The sequence below is a fragment of the Protopterus annectens genome, chromosome 9.part0 (genome assembly GCF_019279795.1).
Source record: "Protopterus annectens isolate FY-2018-M chromosome 9.part0, PAN1.0, whole genome shotgun sequence".
NCBI classification, from domain to species: domain Eukaryota; kingdom Metazoa; phylum Chordata; order Ceratodontiformes; family Protopteridae; genus Protopterus; species Protopterus annectens.
In genome coordinates this window covers 814,701,014-814,714,784 of record NC_056743.1, presented here as the reverse complement: position 1 = coordinate 814,714,784, position 13,771 = coordinate 814,701,014, and the positions used below count along the sequence as shown (strand labels likewise).

General features: G+C 39.0%; 1 protein-coding gene across 3 annotated transcripts in view; it reads left to right on the top strand.

The window, feature by feature from the left end:
• Nucleotides 1-13,771, top strand: part of DIP2B (disco interacting protein 2 homolog B) — a 2,678,679-nt gene that overhangs the window by 2,053,247 nt on the left and 611,661 nt on the right. For all 3 annotated transcript variants that reach the window (XM_044083475.1, XM_044083472.1, XM_044083474.1), the window contains exons 26-27: nucleotides 885-1,008; nucleotides 5,841-5,962. In XM_044083475.1, the coding sequence (XP_043939410.1) occupies nucleotides 885-1,008; nucleotides 5,841-5,962 (246 nt within the window). The remainder of the gene's footprint in view (nucleotides 1-884; nucleotides 1,009-5,840; nucleotides 5,963-13,771) is intronic.

Below are 13,771 nucleotides of genomic sequence, written 5' to 3'. Positions count from 1 at the left end.
GTAAACTAGCTATGGTAGCCTGGGAGTTAGCACAACTTAGTTTGATTCATTCCGTCACAACAAAACTTGATTGCAGACAAGCTTAACAGTACCAGGACAGACCCCCCACAAATGGAAACTTCACCCAGGGGTCTTGATAGAATTGATTCATCTGTGGGAAATGCCTCAAGTAAATCAGTTTGCCTCCCTTCAGAATAAACAACTACTGAAATTCTGCTCCAGGACTCATTGCAATCAGGCCTGGAAGATGGATGCTTTCTCGTTCAACCCTTCCTACTGATATCCAGGTTTCTTCTAAAATTCCAGGAGGACTCTTCAAAAATTTGTGGTGTTGACTCTCTCTTAGCCATGGCAACAGTGGTGCTTCCATATTTTATGTTTGTCTAGAACAGTTACCACAACCTTCTCCACAAACTTGATTTACTCATACAAGAAAGGGGGCTTTTGATGCACAGTCTAGAAACTCTACCACTAATTTCATGGATAATAGACTTGATAATTACTGGAGAAGTGTCCTTCCATACTGTCTGGGCACACTTGTGAAGCTTCGTTACCTGGGATCTACAGAAATGGTGATTACTTACCTAACGCTACTTTTTTGTAATGTATTTTGTATGTAATATCTTAACCATGAAAAACAGACAAATGTGAGACTTGTTACAGTCGCATCCAGTGAAATGTATTCTTTATGTACTATATAAACATTAGCTATAAAATTTAAAGCTTATTAACTGTATTTGTGGCTGACTGTCAGAAGTTGTAAATCTTCTGCCATATGTTTTAAGTACTTTCATTCCTGTTTGTACATGAACTGTTCTTTTTTGCCCAGAAAGCTTTTATGATGATTACAGAGCATTTTTTTTCTTTATTTCTTTTTACTGAAGGGGAGTGCAGTGAGCATAGCAACATGTGTCCAACTACACAAACGAGCAGAGAAAATTGCAGCTGTTCTGTCAGAGAAGGGGCAGCTGAACACAGGGGATAATGTTGTACTTCTGTATCCTCCTGGTAAGTCTTAAATACTGAACTGGCTATTACATAGTTGTCTCAAAAAGAATTGTTAGAAACTTGTTCCAAGTAGACTTGATCTTGATAGAATGGGACTGAAAGATCCCATTCTATAGAGACTTTGTAGTGAAAGGTATCACAAAGAAATTTCTGACATTCTGGCTGTTAGTGTCTTAATGTTTTTTCACCCCCAGTTATTATTTGTTTACAGCTCTTCCTTTGGTTATTTTGGTCAAAATCCTGCCTTATGCAGAATGTACTCAGTATATACAAAGTTCATTGCTGTATAACTGTCATTACTTACATGTACTGTACATAGTTGTTTGAAACCCTCTTGCTGTTAAGGCACATTAACAGATTTATCAGTAAAGTGGAAAGAGTCACACTGATACAGTGGCAAAATTATCCTCAACAGAAGTTAAAGGTCTGCAGTCCATTCTGTCTTCACAATGTACTTAAAGTAATGCAGTCCCTAAAAATCTGCAACCAAACTTAAAAAAAAAACATGTTGGTTAATGCTAGCTTTGGCCTTGTAGCATAAAGGATAAAGCCCCGACTGTGCCCTAGATAACCCATGTTCAGTTAGTGGTTTGGGCACTGGAAGGAAGGCAGGAAGGAACGATGGCCCCCTCTCATCCTATAAGAAGATAGGTACTGCAACACACTGCTCCACTGACCCCATCAGAAGTGTTGGGATTCTGTAGATGTTAGTTTTTTGAGGTAGGCAGCTTGTGCTATATGTCAGAGGTGTGAGGAAGCATACAGAGACATATAGCACAAGCTATATGTCTCTGTATGCTTCCTCACACCTCTGACATATAGCACAAGCTATATGTCAGAGGTGTGAGGAAGCATACAGAGACATATAGCTTGTGCTATATATCTCTGTATGCTTCCTCACACCTCTGACATATAGCACAAGCTATATGTCAGAGGTGTGCTATATGTCAGAGGTGTGAGGAAGCATACAGAGACATATAGCTTGTGCTATATGTCAGAGGTGTGAGGAAGCATACAGAGACAGCTCCCTAGAATTAACAGCATTCCAGACAAAGTCAGCAAACACTCTAGGGAGAAATTACCTTTGTGCAAATGATGGCCTGCGCAGCACTTTTGTTTTACTTTCAAAAGGAACAAATAGACTAATTGAGCTTGTTTCAGCCAGGCGACAAATAGGCCAAAGGGCAGTCACGCTGGCTGAGGAAGGAAAGAATAGACAGGCCCTGTCCCTGGATGGGGAATAAATGAGATAACAGGGTGTTTTGACAGGGGAGAGGGCTGAAGTTAGGGAAGTATGGAGGAATAAAACAGTGGTAGTACTGAAAAGAATTTCTGAGGAGCACAGAGAAAAAAAAAGTTTGACATATACTTCAGTTTATTTTATGTTTGCACTCTTATTTCTTCACTTACATTCTGTTTTATTCTCAACTTCATTATTCTTCGAGTGATAAAGTGGACGTAGTTATTAAATGTTTTGGATTACGATACTGTACTTGGCTATCTGGTACCTTTTCAGAACAGTCTTTCAGATCAAAAGAAGAGTTTTCCTAGCAGAACTGTCAGTGTTACTATTCTTCAGGGCCTCTCCTTTTTAAGCATTTCTGCAAATCTGAAATGTAGGAGGCATGAAGTATGATGACATTTAATGCTCTGCTGAAATTAGGTTCTGTATTTCATTGTCTTCATCTATTCTCAATTTATTAACTTTTCCACTTAATAGTTGGGCCTTGCAGACAAGTAACTGTAAGCTCATTTTTTTAATATTTCTCCGTCAGCTCAGCTTTCCATTTACAGGAATGCTTTTATTAATACTGACATTGTGCGTTCTGTGGTATGTCTTGAGTGAAGAAACTGGCTTTGTTTGGCATTGCAGTTCACTCTGATGTTAATTTGTTGCATGCTAACACTCAGTACTGAAATGCCAGAAAGAGCAGTGAAGTGAAGGAGTTTGCATAATGATTATTTGTGCCAGCACCTCAGAATTGTACACCTTGAAAATAGAAAGGACTGCATTCATCAATGAACGGAAAACATTCAAGATCATTAGGTTAATAGCTAATAAGTTCAGTGGCTGTCAGATACATTGCATCTATTGGTAAATCTGTGCCTTTCTCTGTTGCTCTGTTTCTGCCTTCGTTTGAATTTTAAACAGTTAGCCTTTGTGTTACTGGCCTGAATCTTTTTTACACCCATGCCTGTTGACAGTCTTCTTCCCCTCGTATACCAACCCAGTCATTCTTCTTTACTGCATCTACCTGTTGCCCAAATTGCCGTGTATGTAGGTGGAGTACCTCAGACTGAACATTGCCATCATTCAGAGGGTAGCGCAGGAGAAGAGACCCAACCACTGGAGACCATCTCTTGCATGCTGCCATGGACACCATATTTTTATATGCTGCCTCATTCTGTATCCCTAAAGCAAGGCCACAGTTCCATCTCAAGGCAGATTCCATTTGCAGTGTGTATGTGGTACTGGGTGTCAACAAGCACACACTGTTAACCCTACATGCTGCTGCATTAGTCCACTATCTTTGTTATGGATTGCTGCAGCAGCAGGTCAGACCACAACCCCTCCATTCCAAATTAATGAGTACTTTGTTCCAGGTTCCCACATCAGCTTTTCAAGTACAGTGTATTACAGTCTGTCTGTCATGGGTTGGACTGGTCAGTGCATGTCCCCTCTGTGCTACAATCAGCTTTTACAAATGTGAATCTTAATTTACTGCTGCCATTTTAAGAACCATAAATCTGGTATGACAATGGCAGCTAGTGCACTGACAGGTAATATAAACAAGTCAGAGCAGTACAACTGTTAACACTGTTTTAATACTAACTTATTTTTTTGTTATTCTTGATTTGAGTAAGTAATACTCAGTGATGTCTAAATGTTTATTGCTTTACAGCATTAAGTTAAGAGAAGAATGGTGTGTTATAGACAGTCGTGTTTACTGCAATGTGTGTGAATTTCCTGACTTGATAGAAGGCCACTAGATGTGACAGGAAGTAGCTTATGGTAATATGTATTATGGCCAAGAGGCAAATTTTTGACCACTTCTTAGGCTTGCTTTTGCTTTTTTTTTTTTTAACCTGATTAATTCTGTGTGTGTGTGTGTATGTGTGTGTGTGTGTGTGTGTGTGTGTGTGTGTGTGTGTGTGTGTGTGTGTGTATGTATGTATGTATATATATATATATATATATATATATGTATATATATATATGTGTGTGTGTGTGTGTGTGTATATATATATATATATATATATATATATATATATATATATATATATATATATATATATATATATATATAAAATGTGTGTGTATAAGTACTGTTTTTTTTTTTTTTGGGAATACTGTAAGAATTTTTGGTATTGGTGGTGGTAACTGACTTGCTCAGGGTTTTATTTTGCTTACAAAAGTGAAGGGAATTTAGAACCTTTACAGCTTATACAGTAGGGTGAAAAAGATTTATTTTGCCTGCATTCATCTGTGTTCATTTTGGGAAGCTGTATGTATAGAGCTCAAGAGATGGGCTTTCCTAAACATATGCATGCACCCCCCCCCACCCCACCCCCACACACACACACACACACACACACTGCTGTAATACCATGTTTTGGCTGTGGGCTGCTGCTTTTGATAGAAGATGAAGATGTCCACTACTGCTGAGAGTTCCCTTTTCCTGCAGTCTTCCATTAGGTTCTTGCCCACAATGGCATCTTTAAAAGGAATCAAGATGAGCTTGAATGGAGGGGAGGGCTTAAAAGCTTTTGCCTAAGTTGTGTAACAGTCATTGGTACATGTCTGAAGATTCCAGAATTCCTGATATGCTGGGAATGGGCATGAGTCAAGGTCAAAGACAGCTAAAAAAACAGCTTGTAAACAGATTTTGGATTCCAGCTGGTTGCATTTTTAATGAACACATTACATTGAGAGACAGCACTTTCAGTACATGTCCGGTAGGCAGACATTCATATCCATAGAAATCTGAACAGGTTTGCAGAATGTTTGGTTTTCTTCTTTAAGCAGTTGTCTTTGTGAACTTTTATTGTGATTGTTACTGAAATACTTTTTTCAGTTTTATAACTGACTCTGTAATGCCAAACTGTGTAGGGCCACCTGGCACAATGTGAACAGGTGCTGACAAGGCCATTGTCTGTTTGGGGTGTTTGGAGTCTGTGAACTGCTCTTTGAAGGCCATTTCTTGTACCCAGTAGATCAGTGACCCTGGCAGTGCTGATGAGTACATACTGGTTATCCTTCTGCATCTCCCTTTAATTCCCAATAAGTTTTCAGAAAAGAAGAAATAAAATAACTGAATGATGTAAATCAGTGAGTTCCCATGCTCATGTATATTTTTCTCTGTTTATTTTCTTTCTGTCTTGTCTGTTATAAATTCCTCTAATCTAAGTCCTTTCCCATCTGTGCCCTGGTCATTCAGACAGGATATTGTATAGCCTTTGTGAGAAGGACAGACCACTAGAGGAGAAAGCTGAAATAACATGAATAACATATTCAGTAATGAGAGATGATACAGCTTCACACAGCAGAAGCTGCTTATAGAAAAAAAAATGACTGATCCATACTTCTGTCCCCAGGACTTCTGGCATAGGATGTTTTGTTGTGTAATCAAGTGGTTGTATATTGATAAGCTTTATCTGCTGCATATAATAAACGTTGAATCTAGATGTGGTGACTTGTTAAAACTGAAGGCTAGTGAAACAGCTGCACAGTAGCAAAGTTGATAAAGTGAAGATGGTTAGTCTGTGGCTTGACAAAATTGATATTGGAGATCTATGTTGTAGTAATTAATATGTCTTTTTTTTTAATATAGGAATTGACCTTATTGGTGCATTCTATGGCTGCCTTTATGCTGGTTGTATCCCTGTAACAGTCAGGCCTCCACATTCTCAAAATCTTGCTGCAACTCTTCCTACAGTCCGCATGATAATAGATGTAAGTGACATGTCAAGTACACTGGTTAATATTTATTCAAGTAACACTTAGCAGTATGTTTCAAATGAATGGGAACAAGTAGCTTAATTAGCCACGGCATGCTAACTTCCTTTCTTCTGAGCAATGAGCTATGGTACTTTTTGTGATATCTACAGCTGGGCAGCAAGAAAGCTTGTTGAGAGTCATAATGCAGATTTTCCATTGCTGAAGTAGTATAATGAGACGGACAATTAAAAAGAGCAAGGATGTTTGTACAGCTTACTGCAACATCTGTGAGCTCTTCCCATTGTATCATGGCTGCTTTGGTTGGGATGTCTGATTTATAACATGAGTCTTCAAGAACATAATACATATTGGACCATTCTACACGATACTTACCCCATGGGGATATATGTGTGTGTATACACATATATATGTAAGTATGTAATTGTTTATAACTCAGATGCCCCCCCCCACACACACACACCCGCAGTGTGCAAAACAACAACCACCTCATCATGTTTTTTTTTCCTTGTACCTTTCGCATTTGTTGACAAAAGTTCCATTTGTTTAACTCTGTCATAGTTTGCATGACAGCAACTTGTGCTAGTAGTTCCTTTCTTTTCCACTTGCTGTTAATTACTTACTTCAAACCTTGAAATAACAAATGCAACAAAGCCTATGTCCCTTTCCTTGTGTTTTACCTAATGTAATCATCCACTGCAAAAAAAAATGTGGCAGAAGGAAGTGTCTAAAAGCAAAAGCTTTTAAAGCTCTTTGTTGATTAGAGTTGTACTTTTTACTGCCCACTGTCTTTGAGCTCTTACACTGTTTTTTTTTTTTCTTGAGAGTTGTAATACATTGAGTCGGCTAAAGCTCCAGGTACAGAAAATAGCTGTGATCTTACTGCCAATCACAAGGATTAGTTCATGTGTTTTTAGAATGGATTATCGGGGTGAATTTTTATAATCCATTTCTCAAACACACTAAAATATTGGTTGTTCTTGGCATCCCTGTCATTGTCCTTTATATAAACTTTGTATCTTATATTTAGAACATTAATTTGCGTTACTATTTTAGCCAGGCCATCTTGAAACTGGCAGTTTAGGTAATTATAGAACATACTACATCAGAAAATCCAAGCTCAACTTGAACGATTCCTGCCCTAACTTACTCCCTACTGGTGTTGGACGAACCTGGCCCTTCCTACAGTGACTGAAATTCTGCTTTTCTCATATTTTACACTCTAACAAGAATCAGAAAGTAGGTCTTGGGCATAGCAATGTTAGTTTGATAGCCTCTCTTCCTATAGAGTCCTTTAGTTGCCTGTGCTTGAGTCCCTAGCAGCCAGTACTTCTCAGCCTCCCCCTACCCCTTTTGCTTCATTAACTCTTCCTGCTTATATATTTTTTACCTTTTCCCTGTACCTTCCACTGTCCTATTTTGCTTCCTTATTTCTCCCTCTCAGTTACCTGCTCTATTTCATAGGTGGAACCCTCCTCTCTCTGTTACAACTCTGCTGCTCTTTCTGGCTCTTATTAGCCCTAGTCTAGTCTCGTCTGTTAAGTCAGTATTTGGTCTCCGTTACTTCCCTTAGCCCTAGCTATACCTTGCTGTCTGTCTATCTCCTCCTAACTCCAGATTTACACTTGTAACCTGCCTAAATTATCATTCTACACTTTCACCCTTTCCTCCTCTTTTCCTACTGTATGCTCTATTCTAATTTAATCCTACTTAATTTTATCTCATCTCACTGGTGTACTTTAGTTTCTATCCTACCCCTTCCTTTTATATACACTGCTCTTCTACCATTCTTACCTGCATTTCTGATTGTCTCCTCTCCTATCTCACCTTTAGTTGTTTTAAGCTCCTGCTTCGCCTCCGCGGGCTCACTCCCTCCCCTCCCTACCCCAATTCCCACCCACCCCCAGGGTCCTAATCTTATAGCTCTCTAGACACACCCCCTTTCCTTGCCTTCCTATCCTCTTCATTCCCGCTAAACTTAAATCCCCTCCCCTATACACCCCTCCTCCTTGATTACTTCCCCACCTTTTCATGTTACTTGCATCTTTCCTTTTCCTCTGTCATCATTCCTCTTACATCCCTCCACTCACTTTACCTGTCTCTTCTCTTTCTTTACCCTTTAAGATCTGCAGCTCTCCTCATTCCTTACACTGTAATATCCTTAGCTCTCCTCTTACTATTATTGAGTTATATTGACTATTTAAAATAATCTTTACTGGCTCGTCCATTTTTGCCTATTTACTTTATTTTATGTTTTGTCCTCCTGTGGACAGCACACCAGCTAAGGTTGTCTTGTCCCTTACCTATCTGCAGTTTAACAGTTCCCCTTTCATCTATTATTGCTTCTCCCTCCTGCCCCTGGTTGACCTCAAGTCCCCTTCGTCCGCTAGCTTTACTATAGCTGTGACGTCCTGCTTGCCTAGCCTCTCCTGTTCTCTCACTGTTTCTGCACTACTTCCCTGGCTGTTGCACTCCTTTCTCTCTTTTTCCTACATTTTAATTCACCAAATGACTGTATCTTAATATTCCTGCTTACTTACTTTCTATTACCCCTCTCAGGGTCCCACTGCAAACTGTATACATCCTACACATACCTTGAGCCTGTTATATTCTTGTTTTTTGCCTTCTCCTTTCCATCTTCCTCTACCTAACTCTCCCTAACTTACCACTTAAACTACTTAGCATATGAAACAGTACTGTTCAGCTTCCCTGCTAAGCTGATTGACTCACTCTCTTCTCTAACTGTTTCTGCCCTACCCCTTATCCCAGCCACCCTACGAACTACACCTTCCGCTCTTAGCCCTCCTATCTTCCCTCCCCACCCAAAGATAAATACTTACTCTAACTTATCCATCTAACCTGTCTTACTTATTCTATAATCTGAGTCTAATTCCTTTGCTTCATCCTTTCTTTCTCTCCTCAACATGTCCATCAAAGCTTACAAAACTTCTTCTAAGACCTCTGTAATAGAAACTACTCTGTTAAAGCTAACACTTCTGCTGAGTACTTCTCTTGCTCTCACACTACCCTACTTCCTGGCCTGTTATGAATCACACCTTAACTACCACCTTATCTACTCTCCCAAACATACAGACTTTGATTTCGAAAGCCTAAATTTTACTCATGTAAATATTACATCTACCCCTAGCTACCTTCTAGCCAGATATCATAGGCTGTCTCATATTAAAATCCAGAATCTCTTGCTTAGGAAACTAAAATACTTACTGAACTTCTCTAACAAAGCTTACCTCAAATATAACCACTCCATCTTGGCAGATGGGGACATTCACCCAAACCCAGGGCCCTTAGCCTCTACATCTGATACTATACCTGTTACACTAAACTCTTCCCTACTAATACCAACCTCCAATGCAAATACTCTACTCATAGGGCACCTTAATATAAGAAGTGTCAATAAGAAAATCACCCATCTCCACTCCCTTCTTGAACACCACTCCTTTGATATTCTCTGTTTAACTGAAACCTGGTTAAAACCCTTTACTACAGATAATGAAATTATTCCTCCAGGTTACAACATCTTAAGACTCGACAGCAAAACTAAAAAAGGAGGGGGAGTGGCAATATTATTCAAAACTGAACTAAATGTAACATTAGTACCCAATGAGAACCTGGACATTACCAAGACTGAACTTCTTATCTCAAAGCTTCAACTAAACCCGAAAAAATCTATCTATATTATCTGTATTTATCTACCTCCTGGAAATAACTCTACTACCATAGAAAATATCCTTAGTTGGGCCACCTCCACCTACCCACAAGAAACCATAATACTTGGAGACCTTAACCTTGACTGGTCCTCGTTAAACACTAACAACCCAGCCTCTCATATTAACCTCCATGGCTTTACACAGACAATAGACACCTCTACTAGGACAAACAAACCTAACAACAAAGAAAGTATTCTTGATTGGATTCTCATTAACAAACCTCTACTAAAATATCAATCTGGAACTTTACCCGATGACTTTAGTGATCACAAACTAACCTATATTATAAGACAAAAACGCCTCTAACAATACTCCCATCTATAGGACCCTTTGCGATCATAAGCGATTCAACCCTATTCAATTTAAAAGTGAACTAAATGCCTGTAACTGGAACCCACTAAAGACACTTCCTCTTGAAGAAGCTGTCCTTTACTTCAATACCACATTCCTAACAATTCTAGATAATCATGCTCCAAAACGCTCCATCGGAATTAAATCTAAACCTGCCCCTTGGCTATGTAAAGATACAAGACAAAAATGTTACTTAGAAACAAAGCTTGGTCAAAATGACGAACTAGCAAATCTCCAATAGACCATCAGACTTTTAGGCACCTAAGAAACATTACCAAAAGCTATCTTCTCTGATAAAAGGAGTTATTATAGTAATCTCCAGCAAGCAAATCATAATAACCCTCAAAAATTCTGGACAACCCTAAATAAACTTCTTCACCCAGGACAGACTACCACTCCATCCCCTTCCGGTCTGAAAAGAATTCCCAATAATTTCAACTCATTCTTTATTGATACTATTAATTCCTTGGCCTCTCATCTCTCTAGAGACAACACCAATATCCCTGACCTTGCATCCTTCAAGCTACCAACCTTTAGGCTACAACCCATCTCTACTTCCTTTATTCTGAAATGTATCCACAAACTCAAACCATGCTCCCCCTCAGCTGACCAACTGCCATCTGAATTCCTTCAAAAAGCAGCCTCTGAAATAGCCTATCCTATATCCATTCTCATTAATAGAACTGTAAATGAAGAAACCATACCTGATATCTGGAAAATCTCTCACATCATACCCTTACATAAAGGAGGGAACTCCTATGATTATTCTAATTATAGACCAATAGCTCTCTTATCCCCACTTGCAAAGATCATGGAAAAATGTGTTCACCATCAGTTAATGAACCACTTAATAAAAAACAACATTCTTACTAACTGTCAACATGGCTTTAGGCCTTTTCATAGCACAACCACCGCTCTCCTCTCCTTCACAGACTTTATTAACAAGAATCGTAATAATAACATCCTGTCTTCAGCTCTCTTTATTGACCTGTCCAAAGCCTTTGACATGGTCAACCACTCTCTCCTCTTAAAATTCGAATCTCTTTCCTTAGAAGCTAAGGCTATCCACTGGTTTAGTTCCTATCTCACTAACAGAACAGGGCCGTCCTCTGGAATAAGGAACTCTCATCTCTTCTCCCAATCTCACTTGGGGTCATTCTTGGACCACTTCTTTTCTCCCTCTTTATAAATGACCTACAAGTAGCTGTTCCCCAGGCTACTTGTATACACTGATGACTCCACACTAATTTGCTCTGCTAAATCCATTAACTTCAAACTAATACTCAAGCTGTATTTTCCAAAGTAGAAACTTGGTTCTTAAATCATTGCCTGCTCCAAACTCTTACTCTTTAAGCCTACTACCAGATCCCCAGCTTTAGATTTCACTATCTTATCTAACAATGGAACCATTATATCACCTGACCCTACTACCAAACTGCTAGGTGTCACAATTGACAACAATCTTACCTTTGACTGTCATATCAATAATACCATTAAATGTGTAAACAGGAAACTTGGCTCTCTCTATAGAATTAAGACTTTCTTAACCTCCCCAGCCAAAGCTACTCTTGCCCACTCTCATCTCATTTCCACTCTTCTCTATGCTTCTCCCATCTATACTAACCTCAAGAAAAACAATCTTTCCAAACTGTCTACTACCTACAATAACATAGCTAGATTTGCAGACCTCATCACTGTCTGAATCTGCAGCAACTGTACTGGCTTGAACTGACAAACATGTTACTTCTTTCCCAACTTACATTTGTCCAAAGAGCTTACCAATCTCTTAACACACCTGTACTTTCTAACCTCTTAACCCTATGCTAATCTGAACTCCATCTAGCAAACTGCTAGTTACCCTAACCAAATCTAATAACCTAGCTGGTGACTCCCTCTTCTCAAACTCCATAGGTAAACACTGGAATTAACTTCCTACCGAACTTACTTCCATTCCATCTACTATTCTGTTTAAACAAAAACTCAGAACATACCTCAGAAGCCACTGGATGTGTCCCTGCTCTAATCCTGACTAAATGTTGATTCCTTCTTAACCCTCTTTCTAAGCCCTATTCTGTTGTGCCTCCTCCTTTCTCCCTAAACTTCCTTCCACCCTACATACTTCTCTCATATATCTCTCCTCCTTATTGGCTATGACTCTTTTCCAGTAAACTTGTATCTCTTTTAACTCTACTCTCTCTCTCTATTGTTGTTTCTCTTCCTCCTTGGTCTTCCACTTTCTCTACTTGCTGTTAAAATAAGCAATAATGTTCAATATGAGGTTATTTGATGTCCAGAAAAGTAAAACTCTCCTCCTTTTAGTAACAATGTACATTTCTCTCTTCTTCTTTACATTTTTTTTTTTTCTTGTTTTAAACTATGTAATAATATTCATTATGATGTCATTTAGATTGTCTAGAAATTTTTAAGTCCTATTCTTGTTTGGGTAACAATATTCATTGTCTAAGTCCTACCAGCCTGTAATCTGTTAATTGAGCTCATGATATATCTCTGATCTCTATATGGGCCTCTACTGAAAATGGAAATATATCCAGCTAGACTAGCCCGGTTAACAAATGTAAAATAAATAATAAATAAATACTCAGACATATCTCATCCTTTCTTTGGATTCTCTAGTATAAGTTGCTGTTTATATTTACATCTGGATTTAGATTTTAGTGACTTTGTAAAATATGCAGTGTTTAGAAGTTACTTGAAGCTAGGCTTTTCAGGTACTACCAAAAAGTGCAACAAGCCACATGTTCTAGGACCCATTACATTAAATGAGACTGAAACCTTTCTAGTTGGCTCATCCCTGTGTTTGGCCTTGTTAACCCAAGTTTGATTGGTGAGTCTGGACCCAGGAGAATGGGCTGTATAGGAATAGTAGTGAGCAGCCAGTGACAGCTCATCCCATCCATACTCATGGACTCAGACCACTAAGCCTGTGACACAAGCATTTGAATAGCAAGCAGCAGGCCAGTAACGGAATCAATGTCTGGTAAGCAGAGCAGAAGCAGTGAAGCCAGAATTTGTGTATGGCAGCTTGTACTAAGGGGGCAGTACTGCAGGTCCTGATGTAGCAGGTAACTTAGTAGCCACTGCAGGGAGATAATAGTGGAGAAATTCCAAATGAGTTGTGGCTGATGCTGATAAATCTGCCGACTTATCTATATTGTTTAAGGCAGGATGTGAAAATGAAGTTGCCATACTAGCTCTGTGGGCCCAAATAATATGCTAGGCTGTCTTCTTGTCAGCACCAAATATTATCTGGCAGACCTTTTAATAAATCTGTTCAGTCTCAGTCTCCCCACTGGATTCATACCAGAGGTATGGAGAGCTGCTGTAGTCATCCATCTGCATAAAAGGAGACCCACTACTGATCTTGCTAACTGTAGACCCAACAGCTTCATCAGCCTTATCTGTAAGGCAGTGCATTGCATTATTATGGAACTTATTAATAAGGACATAGGCAGTCTTGAAATCCTGGACCTAAACCTGTTTGTTTGCTAAAGGCAGATCCTGCTTCTTGAGCCTGTGGACTTTTTGAGCAAGTCACTGTGGCATGAGACTTAGGCAGCCCAGTCCATATTGTGTACTTGGACTTGGTAAAAGTATTTGATATCAGTTCACATACTGACATTGTTGATTAACTAATCCAATTAAAATTAAACACTTGTGTTAAGTGATAGAACCTCTTCTGTTAGTGTTTGAGGTACGCTCTTATCAA